The sequence below is a fragment of the Rana temporaria genome, chromosome 3 (genome assembly GCF_905171775.1).
Source record: "Rana temporaria chromosome 3, aRanTem1.1, whole genome shotgun sequence".
Lineage (NCBI taxonomy): Eukaryota > Metazoa > Chordata > Amphibia > Anura > Ranidae > Rana > Rana temporaria.
In genome coordinates this window covers 333,594,765-333,610,526 of record NC_053491.1, presented here as the reverse complement: position 1 = coordinate 333,610,526, position 15,762 = coordinate 333,594,765, and the positions used below count along the sequence as shown (strand labels likewise).

Here is a 15,762-nt window from a genome sequence, read left to right as displayed (position 1 = left end):
TTGTTTTAGAACATCAGCACTGTAATAGCAGCACAAAACATACATTTTTGAGAATCCAGTATAAGCTTAAAGAGATATTAAAGGTTTATTTATTTTTAAAACAAGCAGGTCATAGCTAACCTGCTCTGTGCAATGGTTTTACACACAGCAGCCCCAACCGTCTTCTCGCTACCCCCGTCAGCACTGCTAACTCCACCCCCTCGATCAGTGCCCCCAATAGAAAGCTGCTTGCTATTGGGCAAAGGTGCACGCTCATGCCCGAGCCCCACTCTGTGCGCCCATAAGACAGATCTGCGGCTCGGCCCCGTCACCTGGAAGGTGGATCAAGAGGGGGTTCAGGCGAGTATCGGGGGGGGGGGGGGGCTGATGGGGTAGCAGACCAGAGTTTTTTTTTCCCCCACGTCATGCATAAAAGGTGTAAATAAATAAATAATAAAAAAAAACAATAGTTTGTTTGGAGCAAGCTGGGCCAAATGAACCATTACCTTCGATACTAGATGTGCCCGCTGGGTGCCCTCTATAAACTACTGGGTGGAGCTACAGTGATCCAGGAGAGGATAAGAACAACAGTGTGGGTTGCCAACATCGATCTATGCCTTGAGCGGTTTCACATGTTTAAGTGGTCCTAGGCTTGCAGAGGTGCAGTTGTTCCACTGGGTCTCTTGATTTTTACATTCCTGTATATAATGTGCTTGCATTTTACGTTTTTTGGCTTGATAACACACCAGCAACAGTAATCACTATAAAATGTTTTTCTTTTTAAACTCATTGGCAATCCAGAGCTGCAGTGAGCTTGTGTCCTCAGTTTGCTGGCTATTTTACTCGGATTCTAGGCATTATATGGAAGTTGTGGAACATGCCTCTATTGTCTTTGGGTGTGTTGAAGGGTGATCCCATGTGGAGACACCCATCTGAACATCATGGGTTGGTCTTTACTATGTGTCAAACCATAGGGTGAGAGCACACCCTTGGAAGATCTGGTGGAGGTGTTGCATATTTTTTGCAGGATTCAGATTGTTTGCACCTACCATTTATTGAGCATATTGTGGACATTAGTATAATTTTCATTATTTCACTATTGTTTACACCATTATCTCATGGTTTGTGATTTTATTGCATAATTTATTAGCACAGCACTATACCTATTAAATCACCAATATGTACACCAGCTGTCAACTATCAGTCACATGCACAAATTGTTTACTTGAATTATAGACACACCATTTTGAAAAGTAAGACTCTACTGCGGTGCTATTTTATAAAAAATGCACTACAAATCAGTGTTATTAAAAGTTAATTTTCAAAAAGGCAGATACTATGTATGTAATTAAAATATCTGACAAAAATAAAAATTAGTTTCCTTTTAGTACACCAGAAGGACTTCTAGATTCATCCTTGCATTACATTTCGGGGGGGAATAAGCAGTGGAACTGACCACAGTAGTTTGTTCATCCACTGCTACATTCAGTTGCAAAGAAAACACCTGGAACTTTCAGGTATTGGAGGAGCATATGACTTTGCAGCTCCAGGCAAAACTTGAGCCCCCCCTTTCTTTCAAACACATGGACTCCAGAAGGAAATACGCCATCTTATGTAAACAGAAGAGGATAGAAGTCTTAGGACTGGACCGTCACAAGACCACAGCTTTAGGCAGGTATAAAGGGCACTCTGTTTGACGCAGACAAGTGGGAGGGGTCGCGTGTGAGAGCGTTAATTTTTGGCTCAGAGATTAATTTAAAGGGGTTGTAAAGGTACAATTTTTTTCTCCTAAATAGCTTCCTTTAGGTTAGTGCAGTCCTCCTTCACTTACCTCATCCTTTCATTTTGCTTGGACTACAGGAGAGTCAGGACGCCCACTAACGCACAGCTCCTTTCTCTATCTGCAACATAGAGAGCGTCCTGACTCTCCTGTAATCCAAGGATGAGGTAAGTGAAGGAGGACCGCACTAAGGTAAAGGGAGCAATTTAGGGAAAAAAAAAAAATGTACCTTTACAACCCCTTTAAGAAAGCATTGTGTGCCATCTTTGTTGAGGTATACAGATTAGGCCAACTTAGAATAAAAGTGTCAAAATTTGTTGTTGCATACCGGTTTTACAGGCTCTTCATCACTTTCAGATTCACTTTCTTCTGAGCTTTCATCTGGTTTTAAAGCAGTGGAAGCACTTTGTTTTGCCTTTAATCCTCTTGACACAGCTGAAGGTTTAGGCTACAGAAAAACCAAACGTTTTTATATTATATAGTTCTGATATTCTTAACTGACTAGGCTGCCGAGTCTGCAAAAAGTAGGCTATACCTGAGCTTTTTCTTCATCATCCGAGTCACTGCTGTCCGTGGCATCTGCTGCAGCGGGTTTGGTCACCTTCTTACCAACTACCGCAGGGGTCTTTTTCGGAACTTTTACCGGTGCAGTGCTTTTAGAACGCTGGATGCATAAATAAAAAAAAAAACAGAAAAAATAATCAATTTAATGCAGAACTGCAGCCTACAACTATGGCAAATGTCCAAATGAAATAAACATATGCAAACTGAAAACTGCTTTAGGCCCCTTTCACATGGACGGCAGTTTTGCCGCAGTTAAAAGCATGTAAATTTTCTGTGAAATTCAAGGCTCCGGGCACTGCGATTCGCTGCATTTATACATTGCGATTACGCGCAGTTACAAGTGACCGCGTTTAGCTGCAGTAGTCATTTCCATAGCAACCCTTTTTATTTTTTTGATAATGATGTGCTTCCTGTTCTTTTTTTTCTCACGCTGCTATCCGCAGTTGACACAAAAGACTGCGATTACCTGCGGTTGTGTGAATATAGCTGCGCTAAATTGCACCTGGACGCATTCAATTCTATTCGCACCAAACCGCATGCAACCAAATCGCAGCTAAAAGTTGTGTGTGAATGGGGCCATAGGAAAGCATTGTGTGCTTTTAGCTGCGGTAGAAAACTAGAAAATCCGCAGCTAAAAGCACCATTCTATCCGCCCGTGTGAAAGGCGCCTTATATTATTTGTAAGACTTAAGCCAATACATTGTTCCCACACTGTATAGCCAAAAAGGGATGACTTCATATTTGTCCATGCATCACCCTCAATCCCTTCAAGAGCTCCCGCTGGCCAAAATATGCAAGCCCGATAAAAATGTGCAAACCAACATTGGTAATCACCCTCATTCCGATTTCTACTGTGTAGATTTTATTTTTTAATACCTGCTTTTGCTCTGTATCAGACGATTCACTGCTCTCTGAATCAGCATCAGAATCTGGAACCTGAACAGTAAAAGTCTGTTTAACAGTTAGGAGGGAAGAATCGGGAGCGGACATCTTAACCTGAACTGCAGGAGTGGCCTAACAAAAAAAAAAAAAAACACACAAAATTCCTTTTCTTAATACTGCTGGTACATAAAGACTGGTTTAATCTGTGAATATATAGAAACTGAAAAAATAGGATTTTTATAACAGCTTACCTGTAAAATCCTTTTCTTGGAGTACATCACGGGACACAGAGAAGCATGGTAATTACTATGTGGGTTATAGAGTCTACCTTCAGGTGATGGACACTGGCACGCCTCTAAGGCAGGAAGTTCCCTCCCCCATATAACCCCTCCCATACCAGGAGTACCTTAATTTTGTAGCAAAGCAATAATTGTCCCAAAATCCCCATCAAGAGGGGCGGGAGCTCTGTGTCCCGTGATGTACTCCAAGAAAAGGATTTTACAGGTAAGCTGTTATAAAAATCCTATTTTCTTTATCGTACATCACGGGACACAGAGAAGCATAGTAATTACTATGTGGGACGTCCCAAACAATGCCAATGAGGGGGAGACACCAAAGCCCACCGGGCGCCATCAGACGTGAGGAATCAAATTGCAGCCTGCAGCACACTGCGCTTAAAGGCGCCTTCCTCACGCTTTCGTATATCCAATTGCTAAAATGTGGTGAAAGTGTGGACTGACGACCAGGTCGCGGCCTTGCAGACCCGAGTCATGGAGGCATGATGACGCACTGCCCAGAAAGTGCCAACCGCTCTAGCGGAGTGCTCTTTAATCTTAAGCGGAGGAATCTTTCCTTTTTAAGCCATAGGCTTAATGACCTGTCGAATCCATTTAGATATAGTGGATTTAGACGCTGCCTGTCCGCTTCTAGGACCATCTGGCAGAACAAATAAGATGTCCGATTTCCGAATCTTAGCAGTAGCTTTAGGATGGATTTTTACTGCTCTCAGTACATCCAGAGTATGCAACGATCTATCTGTTGCAGTACTAGGTTCTGGGGAAAAAAAGAAGGAAGGAAGAACCAGATCTTGGTTCAGAGGGAAGTTTGAAACTACCTTAGGGAGGAAGGCCGGATGAGGCCGTAGGACCACCCTGTCCTTGTGAAGAATTAGGTATGGCTCTTTACATGAAAAAGGGCTGCCAACTCCGATATCCTCCTAGCATAGGCTATGGCTACCAAGAACACCATCTTCCTGGTCAAGAGGACCAAGGGAACGTGAGCCAGAGGCTCAAAAGGTTGCTTCTGTAGGGCAGAGAGAACCAGATTCAGGTCCCACGGGCACAGGGGTGTTTTAATTGGAGGATAACACGAATCACCCCCTGTAAGAAGGTTTTAACCAGAGAATGTGTAGCCAGTGGCCTTTGAAAAAATATTGATAAGGCCGAGACCTGGCCCTTGATGGTGCTCAAGGCTAATCTCATATCTGCCCCCAACTGCAGAAACTCCAGTATTCTGCCAATGAGGTACCTGCGAAGATGCCACTTTTTGGCTTCGCACCAGGCCACATATGCCTTCCAAATTCTGTAATAACTAAGCCTAGAAGCTGGCTTTCTGGCATTAGTGTAGACACTACAGAATTAGAGAGACCCCTCCTCTTTAGGATATGAGTTTCAATAGCCAGACCGTTAAAGTTAGAGACCGAAGGGAAGGGTGGAATATTGGCCCCTGCGAGCGCAGGACTGGACGGAGTGGAAGGATCCATGGATGTTCAATTGACAGCCTTACAATCTCTGCGTACCAAGCCCTTCTGGGCCAAGCTGAAGCGACCAGAATCACTGTTTTTCCTTCCGACTTTATCCTGCAAAAGGAGGCGGGGTAACATTTGCAGTGGAGGAAAACGCATAAATTAGGGAGAACCGATCCCACGGAATCACCAGCGCATCCGTTCCGTAAGCGAGCGGATCTCTTGTTCGGGACAGAAAAATTGTCCTTCGCATTGAACCTCGATGCAAAGAGATCCACATCTGGTGTTCCCCCACCTCTGACAAATGCCCCAGAAGATGTCTGGGTGAAGAGCCCACTCCCCTGGGAGCAGCTGCTGGCGACTTAAGAAGCCCGCCTGCCAATTGTCTATTCCCGAAATGGAAATCGATGATATGCTCGGGACATGCTTTTCTGCCCAAATCAGGATCTGATCCACCTCTTTTTGGGCTGCACGACTCCTCGTGCCACCCTGCTGATTTATATATGCGACAGCTGTGGCATTGTCGGATTGAATCCTGATTGGGAACCCCCGTAATCTGTCTGTCCGTGCTGATAGGACTAGACGAGCTGCCCGAATCCAACAGGTTGACGGGTAGAGATTTCTCGGAGACCGACCACTCTCCCTGGAGAGATAGCTCCTCCAGGACTGCACTCCAGCCTAGCAGACTGGCATCTGTAGTCACAACCCGCCAAGATATTGGAACCAAGAACTATTGGAAACAAGAACTCCCATCCGACTGAGTGGGGGGTGAACCTTCATATTGCTGACTTAGATGCCGGCTTACAGTTCCAAGGTTTTTTGAAGGCCTGAGGCTGGCCTTGCGGTTTTCCACCCGTATTAAACCGTCCGGGAGGCCGTCGGAACTGCCTGGCAGTGGAAGTGCTAGGAATAAGAGAGGAAGACTTTTTAAAGGAGGGGGTACCCCTAAACCTTTTCTTCACTGGTAACGGTGTGCTTTTGCCACTGGAAATTTTCTAAATATATCTATCCAGATATTCCCGAAATAAACACTCCCCGTGGAAAGGAAACCCTGCCAGTAGCTTCTTACAAGGGGTTTCAGCTGACCAGTTCTTCAACCAGAGTAATCTGCGCATAAGAACTAAACAGAGTGTGAGACGGGAGGACTGTTGTATGGAGTCCTTGATAGCATCTATCTCAAAGCATAATGCCTTGGGAAAGTCAGCCAATTCCCGAGCCTGTTGAGCCGGGATATCCTCCAATACCACCTTTAACTGGTCTTTTAAGGCTTGGCAAATACCAATAGCTGCTACTGCAGGTTGGGCTACCCCTCTAGCTGTAGCAAACAAGGATTTCAACAGCGTCTCTAATCTGCAGGTTAGGATGAAGGAAAAAAGCTGGGACAGCCGCACTCCAAAAAAACTCCTCCTTTAATTAAAAATCACAAAATACATGCCAAAAAACAGCACAACAAAAGAAAAGCTGACGTTTCGCACTATGCCTTCGTGCTTCTTCATAGCTAGTGTGTAAGCAGTAAAATGAGTGAATATATACCTTACAACCCAATGAGTGGGAGGGGGCTCTGGAAACAATTAAGTTAAACAGGGTCCCCTGTGAAGTTTGGGTGTGTCTCGACAGACAATCAGAGAGTGTCTCATGTGGACTATGTCTCATACAAATTCATAGTGAATAGTGAACATTGGATACAATGATGTGTTGACCCAATAGAGAAGTGGGGTGCAGAAAAATGTGAAAGAGAGTGTAGGAGTATGTGTAAGTGTGAAGAAATATATTTGAGTGTAAGAGAAGTGAATTAAAGAGGACAGGAAATGGAATGATATGTGTAAAACATGTATAACATGTATAAGTAACAAATAAAATGAAATGAAGAAAACAAAAAATACGATATGAATTAAAGTGCAATAAAGTAAAGTGAAATGAATTAAAAAAGAAGAAGAAGAAAGAAAAACAAATGAAAAGTGAAATGTTCACTATTCACTATGAATTTGTATGAGACATAGTCCACATGAGACACTCTCTGATTGTCTGTCGAGACACACCCAAACTTCACAGGGGACCCTGTTTAACTTAATTGTTTCCAGAGCCCCCTCCCACTCATTGGGTTGTAAGGTATATATTCACTCATTTTACTGCTTACACACTAGCTATGAAGAAGCACGAAGGCATAGTGCGAAACGTCAGCTTTTCTTTTGTTGTGCCGTTTTTTGCTGTGGCATGTATTTTGTGATTTTTAATTAAAGGAGGAGTTTTTATTTGGAGTGCGGCTGTCCCAGCTTTTTTCCTTCATCCTAACCTGCATTTTGATTGCACTGCCTGCACCCTTGGCTCGGACCACAGGAATCAGATTACCTGGTTCTCTTTGAGCGGTTACCCACTCTCTCAGCGTCTCTAATCTCTTGTCTGTCGGGTCTTTGAACATTTGAGCGTTGTCCACCGGACAGGTCAAATCTTGTTTACGCAGGATATAGCTGCGTCCACCGTGGGGACACCCCACTTCTTAGTGAACTTCTCCATGGGGTATAAAACCGATTTTTTTTTTAGGAGGAAGAAAAAAAAAATGTATCCGGATGTTCCCAATCCTTATAGATAAGACCTTCCAGTAGAGGATGAACTGGGAAGGAATAGTTAGCTTGAGGAGCTTTTAAAGAGCCCAAGAACAGACTGAACTCGATGCTGGCACTAAAAGAGGCAACTTGAAGGCCGAACGGACCATCTCAGTGAGGGACTGCACCAATAGTCTTTCGGACTGAGACGCCAAAAAATGGTTCCCCCAAGGTAGAATCCTTAGAGTCCGAGACCTCTGACCGACCCTCTGCCTGATCCCCTGAGGGTAAATCAACCTCTGAGGATTGTTGTTCCGCCATGAAGAACTCTGCAGAGGGAGAGGGGGGCCTTGTGCGTGTTTCTCTTGAGAGAAAGGACGCCATGTTCACTCGTGACCAACACCTTAGACACTAGAGGTACTCCCAGGATGGGAGGGGTTATATAGGAGAGGGAACTTCCTGCCTTAGAGGCGTGCCAGTGTCCATCACCTGAAGGTAGACTCTATAACCCACATAGTAATTACTATGCTTCTCTGTGTCCGGTGATGTACGATAAAGTAATATTTAAGCAAATCATTGTAAAAAAAAAAACACACAAACAAAAATGCCCTTCAGTACCTTAGCAGCGGCTTCCTCATCACTGTCCGACTCGTCCGAGCTTTCACTGTTTGGCTCTGCGGTCTTTGACTTGGCCATCATAGCTGTCTGTTTAGGGTCCCCACTGGGAGATTTTGGCTGTGTTGATTGAAGAGCTGTAGCAGGTTTCTGGTTGAGTGAGAAGCAGCAGCATATTCAAGACATAAATTCTAATTAAGGCATGTAAAATACTATTTCAGTGTCCAGACAATTTTGTACACTTTTCACATGTATGTGAAAAATCAAAATTTGTATTTATTTTTTTAACAAAAAGTGTACTTGGAACTCCAAACCTACATTTTTTTAAGCAGATGCCCTAGAGAATAAAATGTTGGTTTTTGCAATTTTTTGGTGTTGCATGGTATTTGCACAGCAGTTTTTCAAATGAATATATATATATATATATATTTTTTTTTTTTAAATACACTTTTATGAGATTTAGTGCGCACAAATATAATGCCCAATTTTTTAGTAAAATATAGTAGTAGCCTACACAGAGCACCTCTCTGTGTCACCTTTACGCTAACCCAAAGGGACTGGCTACTTCACATAGTCTTTTACCCCCAAATATTTTTTTAAGCGTTTCTGTTCTGTCGAGGTTCTTTAACCACTTAAGACCCGGACCATGATGCAGGTAAAGGACCTGGCCCCTTTTTGCGATTCGGCACTGCGTCGCTTTAACCGACAATTGCGCGGTCGTGCGACGTGGCTCCCAAACAAAATTGGCGTCTGTTTTTTTTGCCACAAATAGAGCTTTCTTTTGGTGGCATTTGATCACCTCTGCGGTTTTTAATTGTTGCACTATAAACAAAAATAGAGTGACAATTTTTTTTCCCCCCCAAAACACAATATTTTTTACTTTTTACTATAATAAATATCCCCCAAAAATATATATAAAAAAACAAAAAACATTTTTTTCCCCTCAGTTTAGGCCGATACCTATTATTCTACTTATTTTTGGTAACAAAAAAAAATAAATAAATCGCAATAAACGTTTGATTGGTTTGCGCAAAAGTTATAGCGTTTACAAAATAGGGATAGTTTTATGGCATTTTTATATAAAAAAAAAAAAGTTTTTTTTACTAGTAATGGCGGCGATCAGCGATTTTTTTCATGACTGCGACATTATGGCAGACACATCGGACACTTGACACATTTTTGGGACCATTATCATTTTCACAGCAAAAAGTGCTATAAAAATGCACCGATTACTGTGACAATGGCAGTGAAGGGGTTAACCACTAGGGGGCACTAAGGGGTTAAGTGTGCCCTAAGGGAGTGATTCTTACTGTAGGGGGGCGCGACTGTGACAGGGAACAGACGATCAGTGACACTGCCATAGAGAATAACGGGGAAGGTGTGTTCGCCGCCCCTCGCAAAGTAAAAGCATAATATCCCAGTATGCATCGCATACTAGCATATTATGTGACACTTGCCTGCAAACGAATCCCGCGTTGTCCCCGCTGCAGGCTGCATCCATGTTCGTCCCTCTTCCTTCTGGGGCCGCGGACTCCGGCTCTGACTGGCTGGAGTCGCATGCACGTGGGAGCCTCTGGTCAAGGCACTTTTTATTGAAAAAACACCACAAGTGGCTGCTTCTTCACGGCGTATGCGCCAAAGACATCGGCACAGTGTACACTGTGGGTGGTAACTAGCAGTTACTGCAATCTCCTCACACGATCGGTGTGCGAGGCGGAGAACCCGGTAACAGCTAGTTACCGTGGTTTACATTCGTTGACCGGCTGTAAAATTATAAGGCATAATCCCCTTATAACCTTCAACCTGATGACGTACGGGTATGTCGCTGAGGCTGAAGTGGTTATTAAAAAAAAAAAAAAAATATATCACATACACGATTACTACAGAAGTTTTGTGAAAGACTATCGCATTGCAAGCTTGTTTAAGACTTTTTTCTAAAACAGTTTTGTTGGGATTGCCTTTTTCTTTACTTTATAGATCAAATGCATGCCCCATCAAAACAGAATTAAAGTCCCCAGATGAAAACACCTAAAAGTTCCCTCTACCTCAGTCTGCCCAGGTCCAGCCAGAGTTAACATCCTCCAGCATTAGTCATGCTCAGAAATGGTGAATGAAAATTCCTTTAACATACCTTAGCAACGGTCTCCTCATCTGTGTCAGACTCCTCTGAGCTCTCACTGTCCTGTTGTGCAGTTTTTAATGGAGTCTTCAGTGTAGCCTTTAAAGTGGTCTGTTTGGCTCCCCCTGAGGGCGTTTTTAGCTGAGATGACTGAACAGCTGTGGTTGGTTTCTGATCAAGTGCAAAACAGAATATTGTCATTTAAAGAAATTAAATACTAGTGTAAGTAAAGAAAAGCAATATCATAATTTGCAATATAAAATACTAAAGCTTTAGTGCACAATTCACCAAATATAGAAGTATGGAGTTTTCTGCTCGCCCAATAAAAACTCTGAGTTCATTAAAAGGGACACATGAATAGTTTTACCTTGAGGCTATCCTGATGTCTACAGGAAGATTGGACACTAGCAAACAAAACTATAGGCCAGCCCAGGCAAAAACCTCCTGCCCACCAGCATGCCTCAGTTTTGAAGCAAATCATAAACACAGGGGTGGGACCCATTTATTTTTCTTCACAAAAAGCATTTTACAATAAGTACAAAAATTCTAATAGTCTCTCTCATCCATTGAGAGACAGATGAAGCCCTTTACATTTGGGATGTACAAAATCAGTCCAACTGATGGGTGGGCAACACAACAAATACTAACAGGTCCAAGAAAACAGAGAACTGGTGACAACCTGCAGCTCAAAAGATGCTAGAAGCTGACATTCGGCGAATTTAGACAATGTGTGAACAGAAAAGCAGATGGCATTACAGCAACTCTTAAAAACAGTTGCTTGATGCTGAAAAGCCCAAGAAGCACTCACAGTTCTAGTACAGTGCACGCTGCCAGGTTACAGTGGAACCTGGTCCTCGAGACCAAAAGCTTAAATGATGGTCTGTCTGGGCCATCTAGAGATGGTAGAACAAGAAAGCCAGTGCACAGATACAGGCACCAACTAGGATTACAAATAGAGAATGGGTCTTTCTGAAAAAAAGCAGTGGCCAAGCTACATTTAGACAACGGAGGAAAATTCTGTTGGTACACTGCAGAGGGAGGGAAGAATGCTGTTCTGGTTAAGGGCAGAAACTACCTTAGGCAAGATGAAAGTTCTGGGCCACCACAGTGTCCCTCTACAAACCCAAAAATTTTCTTGCAAGCTAAGGCCACCATTTCAGGCAGACAGTCACCTTTCAGAAATGATGATTACAAAGAATACAAAACGTTTCCAATGGGTTCAAGGGGTGGTTTCTGTTGTGCAGAGAGAACCACATTCAGATCTAATGGAGTCATAGGGGATTAAACATAGGAAACTTTTTTGGGTAAAAACTCCAAGCCCACGCCCAACGCACATCACTCACCTCACGTGTATTAGGCCCGCTGCAACTACTAGGATATGCATGTCACATATCCCAGGAGGCATAGTCCTTCACTTAGAAAGGAGGAGGGGGGCAGGGTGAGGTGAATCAGACACAGATTCTGTCGTCCCACAATTTAGCCAAAGCGTTCTGTGTATGTACCGACATGAGATCCATGCAGGGGATATGGCAAAAGTCTCCGGCAAGCTGTCACCACCGAGATTAAAATCTATAGTCTTGCTGCGCGCATTCTAAAGCAAGGGATCAACAGCAGCAGCTGTAAACCGCTGACAGGGTTTTTTATGGTTGCAGAGTCTCACCTGTCATAATTGCTTCTTACTGCCCATCAGCGTTTGTGTACACTGAACCATGCACGTGCAGCACAATACACCATTTTGACACGGTGGTGTGCCCGAGACGAAGTAACTCCCATATGCATACTTAAAGCGGGGGTTCACCCTGTTAAAAAAAAAAAAAATGTTTTTTTTTTATTAGACCATTACATTCGGCATCGTAGCGCGAGCTACGGTATGCCGGTCTTACATTTTTTATCCCCGTACTCACTGTGCTATCGATGATTGAAGAATCCGGGGAATGGGCGTTCCTATGGTGAGAGAAGGTGATTGACGGCCGGCCCTGGCACGTCACGCTTCTCCGGAAATAGCCGAAATAGGCTTGGCTATTCACGGCGCCTGCGCATAGCCTGTGCGCAGGCGCCGTGAATAGCCGAGACCTACTCCGGCTGTCTTCGGGGAGCGTGACGTGCCAGAGCCGGCCGCCAATCATCCTCCCTCTCCATAGGCACGCCCATTCCCCGCGGGAGTCGGATTCTTCAATCATCGATAGCACAGTGAGTACGGGGATTAAAAATTTAAGACCGGCATACCGTAGCTCGCGCTACGATGCCGAATGTAATGGTCTAATGATGTGAAGGAGGGTGAACCACCGCTTTAAGCATTACATCATTTCAACCTGGCTTCATGAGGTAGAAGACTACAAAACATGGAAGGCTGGGAGAAGACAGAAGCACCATTGTTATGATGCATTTGCATACTAGCACATTATGGCAAACCACTCCAGTTGTTGCAGTTTTTCTTCTGCTTTAAGGGGTTTTGATCAGTCAGCCATGGTGTGGTAAAGTCAAGTCACAGCTAAAATGGGGCAAAGTAGGACCCAGCACAGAGAACAGTGCTCTAGAAACGGCGTTAAACCACTTATTAGAGTACTTAAAGACAGGTGCATGCTCTACTGGAAAGGTAGCTGCTTTGTTGTTAAAGGCAGGATGCTGTTGGGTCCACAGTGGGGATAGCTCACTTCAAACCGATACAAAAGCTAATAAGCAGCTTGTCAGGGTGTTCCAAATCTCTGTAGAGGAGCTTGAACAGCGGGTGCAACAGCAATCTTTGCAGCCTTAGGGGCGCTAAAAGACCTAAGACTTGAAATGGCACTAGATGATACTTTCCTTTCAGAAATTGTCCTTTAATTTAGGAGCAATTGCAGAAGACCGACTCCAAGATAAGCCTGCCTGGCAAAGATTGAAGCAACCCAGAATCAGCGGTCTCTATGGCTTCAGTAGGAGCATGTGAGCACCTGTTGCAGCAGGACTGCCCTTTGTCTCTAATCAGGCATGTTGCAAAGGCTTAGTGCAATGGCACCTTAAGGTGCGAGACAAGGTCTCAGGGTAATCACAAAACCAAACAGCTGGTAAGAGATAATTGGTGAATGGATGAAAGTGACCCATAGCACTGCCGGTGGGCAGAAAAAACAGAGTTCCTTGTGGCTATTTGTAAGCAGCAGCAGTGGGTAGACGCATGGTGGGGAAGTGCATAGTCCATGTGCGACACTCGACACAGCGAGCCCAGGTTCACACTGGGCTGCGGGAATGAAGGCGTACGAGTTCAGCTGAACTTGCATGATTTCATTCCCACTTGTCAGTCCTGATTTCAGCCGTGATTTCAGAGACATCTGTGCAGGTGTCTACACAGATGTCAATGTAAATCGCCTACCGAAATGGCAAAAAGTAGTACAGAAACTACTTTTTGAAAATCGGTGCAACGTCGCACAGATTAGGACAATGCCATTTCCGGCAAATGCCAATTTGACATGTCAAATCGCATGCCAAAAAATGCACCAGTGTGAACCTGGGCTGAATGTTGTCAGCGCTCAGTCCCAGTGTTAACACCTTTCAATGCTGGAAAGCAGCAGGGAATTTTAGGGTGTTGAGCGATCAATGTAAATGAGGTAGAATCCAATGCTTGACCTGACTGTCCTAGTCACAGAGGGATTCTTTAGAGACAGCGTAAATGCTGGCTGAGACAATACCAGTGTCTCTGGACCTGGATAGTCCCCTGGGGGGGGGGGGGGGGGGGGGGGGGGGGGTGTTGCTGAATACAGAAGGTTTTTATCTTAATAAATTAAAATAAAACTTTCGGCCTTTAGAACCCCCTTAAAGTAGTTGTAAACCTTGCAAATACCCAGTGAACTGACTGGCCTTGGGTGATACAGATAGGAAACAAATCCTCCTACAAATGTTGTACCCGTTTATCTGTTGTCTTCTCTACATCTTTTCAATGTCCAACGAATAAAGCTTGCCTGAGCTACCAGAAAAGTGGATGGAGATGAAGAGCTGAAGTTACACTCTGCAGAGCTCGGTGAGAAGAGTTCCGTCACCAGTTTTCTCTTGGTTGTCAGGAAATCTTGCCAGAAGAGATTCATGCTGATAGAGGAACGAAGCATCAGCAGAAGTACAGAGGGATAGGCTTTGTTCATATTTCATGTCTGAGGTTTACAACAACTTTAAGAATCAAGTGCCGAAGGTCTTCCTGAAACGTCCAGTAGAATCTGGATGTGGCACTCCAAAAGCCAGACTGAGGATGGCTATGCCAGGTAGCTCCAGCAGCAATATCAGAAGAGGAAGGAAGGAAGGCCTAATGCTAGTAAAAAGGAGGGGTTATATCCTGGGCTGGTCTACAGAGAAAATATTTTTGTACTCATTTAAAAATCCTTTACATTAGGAGCCCTTTGATGGGCACGGTCTGTTTAGGTACTTGATATGGCATGCAGCATGGAGAAGGCGTCCTAATAGGATAACCTACAAATTACTTTTTTTTGACAATGTCCAATCCTCCTGTAGGAAGCAGTATTACCTAAAAGTAAAAAAAGACTTGTGTTCCTCAATGGATGAGAATTAAGAGCATTTTCTTTAAAGAGCTTACAATACAACATACAAATGCTATGTCAATGGGTTACTGTTCAGCATAGGTCACGTGATGATTTCAATAGAAAGAAAGGAGAGAGAAACTAGCCAGAGATAGTTGGGATCCCGGCAATGCTCGTCACATCCCAAAAATATAGAAATTTGGAGGGAGTGCCCTTGGGATAGTGTGGACAGGGAAGAAGAGTAGGCCAGGAAACACCAGATAATATCATATAAAAATGTAACAAATTTTATTTTGTACAAAAGGCGACATACATGTATGTAACGTGATGATTTCAAAGCCAGTGGATGTGGCATATTTTTTATGTTACTAACTGTAGAGTGAACGGTTAGACTTTTCAGCTAATCCCCCCTTTGACCCAATGCAAGGGCATATCCATTGTTTTTTCCTGTTAAATAACCCCCATAAAGTATAAATGTTCAGAGAGTAATAAGACATGTTTTAGAAAGGTCTTTCGGAAGAAATTATTGTTCTGAAGTTGGATTGTGTGATCTGTCCATGTGGCAAGCTAAAGGAGCAGTAATTACCATATGTACATGTAAAAATGAAAATCCCTTTTAGATACCTTAGCAGCGGACTCTTCCTCACTATCCGACTCCTCCGAGCTCTCATCATCTGCTAGTGGAGTTGTTTTTGCTGGGCTCTGAGTTTTAGCCAACACAGATGCTTGCTTAGCTCCCCCAGAAGGAGTTTTTGGCTGAGATAAATGAACTGTGGCAGGTTTCTGACCAAGAAAAAAAAACAGCAAAAGGTAATCAGGACAGCCATTTAAAAAAAAGGCAAGATTACTGCAATTGTTTAATAAGGTAACCTATAATCACAAAACATAAGTAAAATATAGTCTGTGCAATCTCAAGAGGGGACATGAGGGAGCAAAAAAAACAAAAAAACAAACAGGAACAAGAGGGACCTGTCCAACAGCAGACCACAGGACCAGAAAAAAGGAAAAATCAGCCCCGCAGATTCCTTCTACAACAG

The 15,762-nt window shown here is 43.6% G+C and overlaps 1 protein-coding gene across 7 annotated transcripts in view; it reads right to left on the bottom strand.

Moving 5' to 3' along the window:
- LOC120932553 (nucleolar protein dao-5-like) overlaps positions 1–15,762 on the bottom strand; it is a 79,562-nt gene that overhangs the window by 48,356 nt on the left and 15,444 nt on the right. For 5 of the 7 annotated variants that reach the window (XM_040345023.1, XM_040345027.1, XM_040345030.1 and 2 more), the window contains 6 exons: positions 15,350–15,508; positions 10,239–10,397; positions 8,111–8,257; positions 3,200–3,337; positions 2,295–2,423; positions 2,088–2,207 (listed from right to left, as the gene is read on the bottom strand). In XM_040345023.1, coding sequence (XP_040200957.1) covers positions 2,088–2,207; positions 2,295–2,423; positions 3,200–3,337; positions 8,111–8,257; positions 10,239–10,397; positions 15,350–15,508 — 852 coding nt within the window. The remainder of the gene's footprint in view (positions 1–2,087; positions 2,208–2,294; positions 2,424–3,199; positions 3,338–8,110; positions 8,258–10,238; positions 10,398–15,349; positions 15,509–15,762) is intronic. The other 2 variants (XM_040345026.1, XM_040345028.1) reach the window with 2 other exon arrangements.